Below are 13,089 nucleotides of genomic sequence, written 5' to 3' on the forward strand. Positions count from 1 at the left end.
ATTATTAATAAATTTTAGATTAACAATTAACAATATACAAAATTAAAAGATTTTCTCGTTATAAATTCGAAGAGAGAAAATATTAAATTTTAAATACATGAGAAAGATCAAAGGAACAAATGATATAAATTTACATCAGCGGCAAAAACAGCATTTGAAATAACATGAATTTTCGTCGGCAAATGCGAATGTGTCAATAATTGACCATGCTTAAAAATATATTTCAAAGAATTTCTTTTTTTTTTTCAACAAATTATTCAAATAAATTTACGAATTATTTATATCTAGAAAATATGTATTATAATGAAAGTTTAATAAAATACATTTAATTTTATTTCTTATGACTAAAATTCGAGGATTTTCCTCGTTTTCTCTATCCTCACTGTGCGAAGTGGTTTCTTGGATGATCCCATCGTATATGTGACTTCAATTAGCGTGAGCTCATGTGCTTCCAAGTACACTTCAGGTTTACTTTGGTCGTTAACTGGATTCACCCTTTCGAGTGATACTAAGCTTCCACCTCGTCCACCTATTTTATTGTCTACCATATCCTTTGGATTTTGAGAATCTCATAAACGCCATTTCCTATTAAATCCTTAATTTTTTTTTCTTCTATAACATAGAAAATCAATTTGTATTCTCTCTTATATTTCATCTATCCGAATAAAATTATGCAGTTAATAATAATTATATATGGAGCAACGTGTTTGAATAATGTATATTTCTGTTCAATTAATCTTATTTTAGAGTATAATTTATTTATTTATTATAGATCGCACTTCAAACTTTCAGGTGAAAGTGGTATTCCTTTATTGGCTGCCTTGTATACTTCGTATGTCACGACCAAGTGATAAGGAGGAGAGGGAGGCGCAAAAATCTCAAAAACCGTCTCCAGTCACCGGTAATTTAGTGACACGAAAAAGCATCGACACAAGTACTGACAACATTTACTATACTTATTTATATCTATATAAATGTTTCAATGTGTTTTAATGTGTCACCATGAACACCGTTCTCAGTCTCACTCTCACTGAAATGCGAATCACAGAATACTCCTGATTAAACACACTTGACTTGTTTTTAAGTCATGTGCATGTGTATAAGCAAGAGATTAAGAAGAAAGTGAAATGTTGCCAGAAATTAATCATCCGTTTCTTCTTAATTTACCATTCCTATCTATTCTTTGACAGATTGTATATTTATTGTATATACACAAGATATTTTCCTATTGTATATGTATTTATTTATTTCTTCTTCTCACGTGTCATACAAAATTAAGAAACTTTTCTTTATTTATTTTACTTTATCATTCTTATCTATTCTTTAACAGATATGCTGTACATACACTTTTATTATTGTTTTAAAATATTTGTAAATTGTTATGTCTACATTTCCCATTAATTATTAATTTTATCAAATTAGTCATATAATCTTCCTATTATATCTACAAAATCAAAAGAATTTTCAAGAATAGCTAATATTTATTAAATTTAATTAGCTAATAAAAATAGCTAATATTTATTAAATTTATTAAATTTTATCAAATTAGTCATATAATCTTCCTATTATATCTTCAAAAATAGCTAATATTTAACATAATACAATGTTCATCAATTTATTCTTCTTTCCAATCTTACTACATTTCCAAATTTATAAATACTAACAACAAAGATCAAACTGAGTAGTCATCGTTCTTACCAGCTATTCATTATAATAATTCACGGTTACAGGTGCCAGCAAGAGTCACGGTGACCTGGAGCTTCGTCAAAGGAGCAGCAAGTCCCTCCTAGCGAATGTCCTGGACCTCGAGGACAACGCTCTGGCGTCCCACAATAATCTGTTGAACAACGTGTACAGTACCCCTGGCCCCCACCATCACACGATGGGCCACGGGCACAGTCACATACACGCGACCCCCCATCATCATCACAGCCACGCTGCAACGCCGCATCATCAACACTCAACGCCACTGGCACACTCCTCTTATCCGGCAGCGATTCAGATTGGTCACACGCCGCATCATCATCCGCATCCGCCAGAGACGCCTGGCCCTCAGGTCGAAACGATACTTCAAAACGCGTGTTTCTGCGCCCGAAACGAGCTCATGATGATCCTCAAAGAGATTAAGGTAAAGTCTCTCACGAGGCTTTTGTTTCGCGAGGCAATCCGATCAATCGGATTATAATTTTGTCGATGTGACGATTTACGATTGTAGATTTTTTTTTTTTTTTTTTTTTTTTTTTTTCAAAAAGATAGAATATCTATTTCTCTTTGTGTCAGGTAGAAGTACTATGGGTTTACGTTACTCTTTTTTTTTTTTATTAATATTATTATTTTTTAACGTATGGAGATTGAAAAAGATATTAAGATTATTTGATTGATAAATGATGTACATGAGAATTGATGAGCAATTATTAATGTATAAAAGTGTCATATTTATGATCATTATACGTTTAAGGGTAAATTAAAAAGAACACTAGGAAATGTATTTTCTTAGTCTCTATCTCAAGTGACTTAATCTTTTCAACACTAAAATTCTTACTTTCTATTTTTACCTCAAGATTATTTAGAATTTTTAACGAATATACAAATTTTTATTCAAGTTGCACTTTATTCACGTTTAGAAACTAGCACAGCATAGTACAGTGAACTTTAAAAGGAATTAGGAACTCGTTAGGCCACTAATTCGTTCTCCTCTTTCATAAGGAAGCGTACGCGCTCTTAAACACTTGAACGTTTACAGACTTGAGTCGTTGCTTTATTTTCAATAGAAAGAAGTGTCGTCCATTTAATAATAACGAGGATGACAATTAGCGAGTTCTTGCGAAATATACACGGTCTCCAGCTAATTACCAAGTGTACACTCGTTTTAATTTACTTGTAAGTGCGGAAACTTTCTTGTAAGTATTATGTGTGTATCATAATAGCAGGGACACGTATATCGTGGTGTGTCGACGTACATGAAATCATTTCTCTCTTGTATCAATGTTTGTGCAGGATTATTAAAGTCAGTCTATTCCTCGAGTCAAACTTACACGAGAAAGTCAAACATACGGAAGATCTATCGTTGCTTGTAATTATGAAAACATTAGATGGAAACTTCTTATTCGATGGTGACACTATGATAGGGACAATTGTAGACAATTGAATGGTCATATTCCAACAAGTTTCGAGAATTCTGTTGTACATTTGGTTCTTCTGTCTAAAGACGATTAAATAGCATTTCAATGGAAAATGATCATTGTTAATGGTTAGTGGATATTCAAGATGGAAACATTCAAGTATTTCAATGTTGAAGCTTTTAATTATTAATTAAAATATTAATATTTAATATTTTTTTTTGAATATTTTAAGCATTAGGCAAATTTTAATTAAAATTGGAAAGATTATAGAAATACTGAATTAGTCTATTTTTTCTAACAAAAAGGTCACAAAGAAAATAATAGAAATAGGATAAATAGGATATGCTAATAAGAAAGTAGAATAAAAATTTATTCTTAATATCTATATCTTTATAATTTTCTTGGAATTCTTTATATTATATAAATTTTTATTTATATGAAATTAAATAAATATAGCGCTATAGAGAATTGAGATGATTTTTAATAAAATAAATACAATTTTTAGGAAATAAGTTATAGATAAATGCACATTATAAATAGACGAGATTAGTATTTTTTTAAATATATTTCATAAACTGTGATAACTTTTTAATTATTATAAATAAAGTATACTAATTTATAATTTATAATTTTAATTGTATTCATTAGTTTTTCTATAATAATTATATTGGTAAAAAGATATATAGCTAGGTATATACTAAGAAATAGAAAATCATTAAATATAATAAATTATGTGCTTGAACCAATGGCATGTTTAATTTTGGTAATAATTATTACACGAATTAATGGATATCTTGAGTTTTACATGTGAGTGTTTAAACATCGAGTATATAAATTGGTCCCAAGTGAAAACAGCGAGAGAGTTACGAAATCACGATCAAACTTGAAGAGAAACTCTATTAAAAGGACATAATTAGGACTTTCCCTATATATCATCGTGGTACTTTATATAAATGCATTCAGCAACAAATATGCTCCATGTAATTTCAATACATACACGTGGAGTTTTCAATCATACATCAATATTTAAAAACAAGATATATTTTGGAGATTAATGCATTGATAATTAGGCTATAAGCTCATTCCTTGAAATATTAAATACAAATTTTTGTTTATCAATTTATATGTATTCATTAACTTTTTACATACTTATCTGAAAAAATATTCTTTTAATTTCCTAAAATTTTTTAAGAAGAATTAATACAAATATCTTAAATAAAAAGTATTGGAAATTATTACTGAAGTAATTTTCTTCAAATAATATTTAAAAATTCATTTTTAACTGACAAGTATATCTATGAAAACTATTTATTTAAAATATAACAAATCTTTTAAGATATAAGTATTAATTCCTAAAATGTTATTTCTTTTGATTATTATTTAAGAAAATTGACAAAATACTCTTACACAAATTTCTATTTACCATATCACCCAAAGTACTTCTATCTACCATTATTATAGAACCGTATCACAAAATGAATTAAACTTAAGGAAATTAATATTAATTCCCAATTCCCTCTTCCATTCTTCCAACAATCCATAAATCTCGTCCAAATCGTGGCCGATTTTCACGACACCCTTACAATATCCTCCACCTCCATCCCCCAACCATCCCCCTTACTCGCCCCTGAAAACGAGTGTGTCGTGAATCATACGTTGTACTCTCCTGTTCCAGATAATCACGGATCAGCTGAAAAGCGAGGAGTTGAACACGAAGGTGACGAACGACTGGAAGTTCGCGGCGATGGTGATCGACAGAATGTGCCTAATCATTTTTACTCTGTTCACCATCATCGCAACCATCACCGTCCTACTGTCGGCGCCACACATCATCGTCACGTGATTCAGATATGCTCAGACAACCGGCTTGACCGAGTCGGTGGTCGACGACGAGGATCGTGTGTTGCGCATCGGTGCGGACGGCGAGGGACGCGAACAGGACAGAGACGATTACGATGACGATTACGATTACCACGACTGTAACCACGTATGGATCCAAGCTAGGGAAATTCGAGCAACGTTCATAACCTGGATGTCTCTCCTACGCTTAGGCATGCAGCTGATCGGGGTTTCTCAAACCTCAGGATCGTGTGTTACGCCTCGTTTCGGGTGATCCGCACCGTGATAGGAAGAAAACGATGCGAGGACACTAGGCTCTTCGTATTCTTTATGATATACATACTATACATACATATATATATATATTATAAATAATATACATAAAGATAAGAGATATGTATATATCTCGTCATGTAGTTCATTCGAAGAGGACGCCTTAGCGAGACACGTTGAAAATGCGCCTACATAACAGGCGCGTTAAAAGGAAACACTGACACATACACGTACACGCATACATACACGCATATACGAACACGCATGCAGGCCACGCCGAGGTATCTGCATCCCTGGCATTCGTTGTGATGATAGGGGGTGGAAGGGGATCGAATTCCTCTCTCTCTCGGTTGACGCGATTTTTCACTCGAAGATAGCCAGCTGCCTGTTGGCGAATGTAAATTTCATTTTCTAGCTTTTATTGTGATTTTATTGTGAATTTGTTATCGAGTTGATTCGATGTTTGTTGTACGTGTAATTTTTAAGCGTAGGACGATATCGAGGTTCTAATAATAAACGTCGAAATTCTTTGTAATTCGAAACTCTTGTTCAATAGAAGGCATTTTATGATATTGAATTTGTTTTTATTATAATTTATATAGCGATTTTAATTGGTATTGATGTAATGAAAGTGTTTGAAGAAGGAGATTCCAAATATCAAAATTGATTAAGATTTTACTTCTTGGTAAAATAAATATATTTCTTAAAGGAAAAGAGAAAAGAGAAAACCATCGTTAAATTTCGGATTCGATCCATCATTATTTTTATCTTATTCTTGTTTTCCTTTATGAAATGCCAACAAGTTTAATCATCACTTCTTAACGATATATATATAAATCTATAATTGTTATCAATATAACAATTGATATTTCGAGAAGAATAAGATATAAATTACGATTACGTTTAATCAATATACTATAATAAATTAAATTTTTACAAATCAAATATACTCGCCCTTGAAACTAACGTGTTGAAACCGTTTTTTATTCGTTGAAAACTGCCCCCTAGAATAGAATACAACTAAAAAGCAAAGGATCATCTCGTCTTCGAAATTCGTTTCAATAAACGTTGCACGGGATGCAAATAAATCTGCGTACACACGTGTAAAAAAAACACGTGTATATATATATATGTATATATATAATATATATGTATATATAATATATATGTATATATATAATATATATGTATATATATAATATATATGTATATATATATACACACAACACGCGCATACACACGCATACATACGCAAGAGACAGAACATAGACCACCGAGGACCGTCGAAGCGTTTGAATTTGTTAAAGAATAAATCGAGTTTACGGGTACAACCATCGAAACGATTTTTCGTTTTGATTTTAGTACCTACTGTGCCAGTCAGAGAATCTCATGGAAAAAAAAACGAGAGATAGAGATAGATAAAGAGAGAGAGAGAGAGAGAGAGAGAGAGAGAAATATGTATATATATATATACAAACGAAAAAGAGAGAAGCTGAAGAAGGGTACATACTGCTCCTTTTATTGTGCTTATAAAATAGGGAAAGATAAAGAGAGGGGAAAAAGGAATAAAAAGGGAATAGAAAAAAAAGAGAGAGAGAGAGAGAGAGAGAGAGCGAGAAAGGAGGAAACAGACGAAAGAGAGAACACACAGATTAAGAGCAAAGCGCACACGTTAATATTCTGAAAAACTGAAAAAGCAACAAAAAAAAAAATAAATAAATAAAATAAAATAAAATAATAAAGAGAATAATAAGTAAAAAATAATAAACTACACACAATGAACTGCCAAGATGTTTCAAAACAATGCCAGTGAATTTTATTATCCGTATCACTAGTAAGTAAATCGACGACAACTTAAATAAAACGGGGGATTTATACTACGATTATTAAGATGGCGTGCGACAGCGCGGCGTAATAAACAAATGAAAACAAAAAAAAAAAAATAATGTTCTTTGTTAGCTCGTAAGAGAAATCCGGCGTAAGCAAGCGGAGAGAAAGAGAGAGAGAGAAAGGGAGAGAGAGAAAGAGAGTAAGAAAGTGAGTCAGAGAGTAAGTGAGAGAGAGAGAGAGAGAGGGAGAGAGTGACGACGCGGGTAATGGATGACTCGAAAAGTATGGAATGACGATGATGACGATTGACTTGGCGCAACATCTTTCTTCGTTTTTTTTTTTTTTTTTATTTTTTTTTTTTTTCTCTCTTCTTGTTTTTACTTTCCCTTCTATCGGCGGACAATCGTTTGTTATTGTCCCTCTGTACAACGCTTGTACAAGCGCACACACGGTACACACTCTCTCTCACATCTACACCACACGTAGGATACATTCACGATTCTATCTCACACATACAATCTAATCTACACACGATACACACGAGACTAGCATACATACGTATATATATATATGTTCACAGAAAAGAAAAAAAAGAAAAAGAAAAAGAAAAAAAAAAAAAAAAGAAAAAGAAACTTTTTCGATCTAACTGTTCCAAGGAGACAGACTTCCGCATCCTCGAGATCCTCGAATTGAATTTCCTCGTTGAACTCGACTCGATTAAGATCGAGTCGATATTTGTATACATAAAAATGGCGTCTTCTTCAACGATCGGATCAACGGGACTCGCGACACGATTTTCGAAAGCAACTCGGAGCTCTTAGTGTATATTTACTTTTTTAAGTCGAGTCGCCTTCGAAAAGAATGCGAATCTCGAAGATCCTCGAATGGCTCGTCCTCGAATTCTCGCTGCTTTATTCCTCGTTCTTCGATGCCGGATCGATTTCTCGCTTGCCTTGATTTGATCCGCCAAAACACTTGACACACACACACACACACACACACACACACACACACACACACACACACACACACACACGCGTATACATACACACCGAGATCTCGAGCGATCGCCGATGCCTGATCCTTGAATAATCTCTTGCTCTTCGACCGCACGCTACTCGCCAAACTAAATGGCCAAACCATTTGCAGTTCGTCTGTGAAAGTACCCACGTCGGATTATCCGTCAACGGACGCGCATCTGTTCCGATTGGTTTTTTTTTTCCGCTGCAAAGTGGAATTCCCTTTCCTGCGAGAGATATCAAAGAAAAGAGGAAAGGAGGAGAGAAAAAGATTCGAAGAGATGATTGTTGAAGATGGATGAATAAAGAAATACGCAAGGATCTTTCGTTCGAAATATAATAATTATCGATATGATGATTTAGTCACGTCGCATTTGGCATAATTCGCCATTGAATTAGGAACCGCATCGCGCTGAATGAATTTTTATCGTCGAACGTCGCGCTTTAGTTTAGTTTCGTAGCGTATTTGTCTCGAGGGAGTTGCGAATATGTTCGAGAGTAAAATTTTCGAGAATTTCTTTTAATGGATATTGCGTTGAGAATAGTCAAAAAATTACTCTTAAGAGTTGACGATGAACATTGAGAATCGATGAAGAATAATTGCTTTTGAAAATATTAATTTTTACCAATAGATATTTCGTTGAAATAATTCAGAGTAATTTTTATAAAACTCTTGAGAATTATTTTTCTTGAAATTTTCGTGAAACGATTCTCGAGAGTTATTATATTTGTAAATGGACGTTTCGTGCTCATTTCAATGTCCATTAAAAAAAAAAAAAAAAAAAAAAAGAAATGTTTATATTCTGTAAAGAAAGAGAAAATTGTAAAGAACGAATTATCTCGAGAGTTTTACTATTAGAATTTTAATATTCGCACTCGAAGAATAAGATAAAGAGAAGCGACACCGCCAGGCTTGACGTATCATCGAAAAAACGAAGCTATTATATCGTAGAGGTTAGGTCGTAAGAGCGTTCGTCGTTCACCTGTCGGCGTCTCGTCGAATTTCTCCTCATTTGCTACGAGTCTAGGCGCAGAGGAAACATTTTAGTCAATATACGAATATACGAATGCTCAGTATTTCATACGATATACCATTTAATATTTTGACTCGCGGCTTTGATCCGAGATTCGGACGCTCGTACAGGTTAATGTCGGCGGGAAATAGGATTTCCTTTGCGAGCTTTAAGAATCATCGAGTATCATGTTAGATTTCGTATGCTGTACTTCGTTAATTTTGACAATGACGACTGTTTGCTTCATCTTGCCTCGTTTCGAATTGGGATTACATTGAAACAACGTTGACAACATGCGATGATACGAAACACGATACGTGGTAATTTTGTATTGTTGTTTTAATATGTTGTGTTTTCTCGTGTTCCCTTTGTGTTTTCTTGTGTACTTTTGATAAAAATATTCTTTAAATTATTTCTCTATGTATTTATTTATTTGGGTAGTTACTTGAATATTTGAATATTTGGCGCCATCTGTTATCAAGAAAATCAGTTAAAGCTCAAATAAAATATTAGTAAAATTTTCTTCGTGTAAATGAAATTTATATTAAATAGAATCTCTGTTCTTATACGAATAGATTTTGCAAAATGTAAAAGAGACAATTAAATAAGATAGAAGAAGGTAATTTAGTTGTTATAAAAATCGAAATATAAACAAATGGTTCTTTCTTTTAAAAATCCATTTTCTTTTCTGTATTTTTCTATATACAAATTTTTCCTAAATTTCTTTTTTCCAATAATATTCTATAAAAAATTTTGAACTAAATTACTGAATAATAAGATATTAAAAATTACTTTACTTTGCTATGTTAAAATTATTTCATATAAGATTATATAAGATAAGAGATATATAAATCATGCATACGATCCAAAATATTTAAGATAACAAATGGCGCTTATTTTCTACATAAGTGCTATTATCTCTTCGAAATTTGAAACTAATGATCTTCAACTAGACCTAGTTGAACTTGGCCTAGAATTCAAATTTTTAGATTTGTTATTTTTTATTTATAAATTATCCAAAATTCTTGAGAAACTATCGAATAATATCCGACTCACCTTTTAATATCTCTATAAAATCTCTCTTTCATAAATTTAATTCTTCTCTGTCGCTCGCTGTTGTTTCAATGTAACATAATTCCAATTATGTCTATTATCGACTAGCTACACGCGCAACCAAGTTTCCAACACTTGCGATCGCCCTAAAAGCGATGCACACGAGAACCATATCTCTTTAGAACAAGATTAATCGCAATTTTCCCAAGTGTTTAACACGAGCACAAAGCACGTCGAAGACCTAAATCTTAACTCCCCTTAGAGCAGAATAATTTATTCCTCTCGCGAATGATAAAACGTAAAACGTAAAACAAAACAAAAAAAAAAAAAAAGAAAGGAAAAGAAGCTCAAAAAAAAAAAATAATAAGCGCAATCTCTGCGTTTGAACAAACGGGAAACGAAAATATACTCGACAATTAAATTGAAAAAAAAGAAAAAAAGCTTGTCAAAGCGAGTAAAGGAAGAAAGAAAAAAAAAAGAATAAGAAGAAGAGAAAAGAAACATCGGAATCTCGTTAACGGATAGTCTCACAGGCGGATTTTGTTGAACGTGTATAATAAAACGTGAAAAAAAGAAAAAGAAAAATGCTATAAGCACGTTTTGGCCATTGGCATTAACGCGACAACCAATCACGTTATCTTTTAAATATTATTATAATGGTTAAAGAATAATAATTAAAAAAAAAATTGTTAATGATGTTAAAGGAGCGGTTTAAAATGCAAAAAAAAAAAAAAAGTAAATAATACGTAGAGGATATAAACTTATAATCGATAACGCCTCGATTGGTGGAATAAACCATTCTCGATCTTTAAATCAGCTAATTAATTAAAGTTATTAAAAAAAATATAAAGCACTTAATGGTTCGCGCCGGAACGGTAGAATAAAAAGTATTACAAAGTAGGGAAAGAGATAAATGAAAAATGTTTAAAACAAAAAACGCGGTTATCTCGCGTGAGTGTCGTTAGGAAAAAAAAAAAAAAAAAAAGAATCGCGGAAAAAATAATATTAAATTACATTATTCGACATTGGCATGGTGTCGATNCCCTAGCGTGAAATCGATTTTTATCGCGAAACGAATGAACAAAAATGTTCGTGGTGGTTTTCTTCATTTTTTTCTTTTCCGCAACCACGTTTGCTGTAGTTCAAGTTGGTGGAAAGAGTCGCATAACGACGATTTATATTGTTATAACGCGATCGATTCGAGAGACTTTCCTTGGCCAATTTGATTACCGAATCGAGGGAAAATATTAAATTTTTCTAAAATGTAAAAAATGTAAAATGGAAAAAAACAAGATCCGCAAGAAATTTACCATTTATTGATTTTAACTGTGAGTGAAGGTTAATTTAATTTCAAGAAATTGAATCAGTGAAATAAAAATAAAGACATGATTATTTTGTGAAAAATTAAAAATTAAATTAAGTAAAATTTAATACAGTTATTTCAGTAAAAATTATTATTTAAAATTAAATGTAATTTTTTTATAATTTTTATATTAAATAATTTAATTGCATTTCATTATATTTAATAATTAAATATTTAATTAATTTCCATTTTTCACTTGTAAATTATTTGATGAACGAAATAAGAATTCTATATGTATATCTAATATGCATAAATGATTTTCAAAAAATTTCCATACAAAATTAAAATATTAAAATCATTTTCAAAATGATTCACTTAATTTATAGAATAAATGTTTATATTCGCAATCTAAATTCATCACAGAATTAACAATATTATAATATTATTGCAAAATGTTTACCTCAACAATGGAACAATTCAGAAATTATAATTTTTATTTAATAATATACATGGAACCATTTTTTAATGCATTTTTATCGACAAAATCTCACAAATGAGTTTTCAAATAACAATCTTCCAATTCTCGAAATTTTAACTCGTTGTTCTTTCCATCCACAGACTTTTGACTTTTTTCGCATTCATTTTGCAATCCATATTGCCATGATAAACGATAAACGGTAATAAATTCATGATACGTGCAAAACACGAGTAAAATTGCAATAACGCGTGTTATTAAAACCCAATTACACCATACAACGACAATATGTAATCGAAATTTATATGAAGCCAATAATGGAGGATACAAGTTGTCATTAAAAAAACATTGGTCGAAGCAAAAGCATTATCCGTTTTATAATTATAATTATAATTAATTTCACTGAGCTTCAGGATGATACGCAGGATGATATGGATGTATACACCATTTATAGACCTTCCGTGAAACGATCCCATAAAAAGTGATTGAAAATGAAGCGATTAAGTGGAAAATATCGATGAACTAATCGAATTGGCCATCGAACGGACCATTCGTTCGCATGTCGCGAATCGCATCGACGACGGCGCTCCCATTTTTAATCGTATTTAAAACGCGTTAACGTTTAAACGAGCAAACGCTGATTGTTAACGGGGAATTAACATCCAGCCTATCGATATTACTTGTTATTGATTAGTTACGCGAGCGTGAAGAGAAAAACTGAAATACTTAATAATAATAATAATAATAATAATAAAAAAATTATATATATATATGTATATTCGGGAATATAATATATTATAAAAAAAAAAAAAGAATAAACAACGCGAGACCTTAATTAGAATTATTTAAAGAAACAAAAATAATAATTATAATAATAATAATAATAATAATAATAATGGGCGATTTGTTGTTAAAGAGAAGATGTTAATATAATAGAATCACAGTGAAAAAATTTAAAAAAAAAAAAATGAGAGACGCAAACAATATTTAAAAAAAAGTGGAAGTTCCGACGTTCTCTAGAGGAAATAAAAAAAAAAATAAAAAGAAAAAAAAATATTAAAGTAAAATACAAAATCGAGATAAGCAGTTCGATAATTAATAAATTAATAAATTATATACTCGTTCTATAAATGAAGATTTACTTGTTGCCACATATCGAAGT

General features: G+C 31.4%; 1 protein-coding gene across 1 annotated transcript in view; it reads left to right on the top strand.

The window, feature by feature from the left end:
- The window catches only part of LOC122715576 (CHRNA7-FAM7A fusion protein-like), a 68,103-nt gene extending 61,802 nt beyond the window's left edge, over positions 1 to 6,301 (top strand). The window contains exons 8-10 of the mRNA XM_043937859.1: positions 793 to 901; positions 1,731 to 2,128; positions 4,798 to 6,301. Of these exons, the coding sequence (XP_043793794.1) occupies positions 793 to 901; positions 1,731 to 2,128; positions 4,798 to 4,965 (675 nt within the window). The 3' untranslated portion in view covers positions 4,966 to 6,301. The remainder of the gene's footprint in view (positions 1 to 792; positions 902 to 1,730; positions 2,129 to 4,797) is intronic.
- The last annotated feature ends 6,788 nt before the right edge of the window (positions 6,302 to 13,089 follow it).

This window comes from Apis laboriosa, unplaced genomic scaffold (assembly GCF_014066325.1).
Source record: "Apis laboriosa isolate Shangri-la unplaced genomic scaffold, ASM1406632v1 scaffold38_cov145, whole genome shotgun sequence".
In the NCBI taxonomy this organism is placed as follows: Eukaryota; Metazoa; Arthropoda; class Insecta; order Hymenoptera; family Apidae; genus Apis; species Apis laboriosa.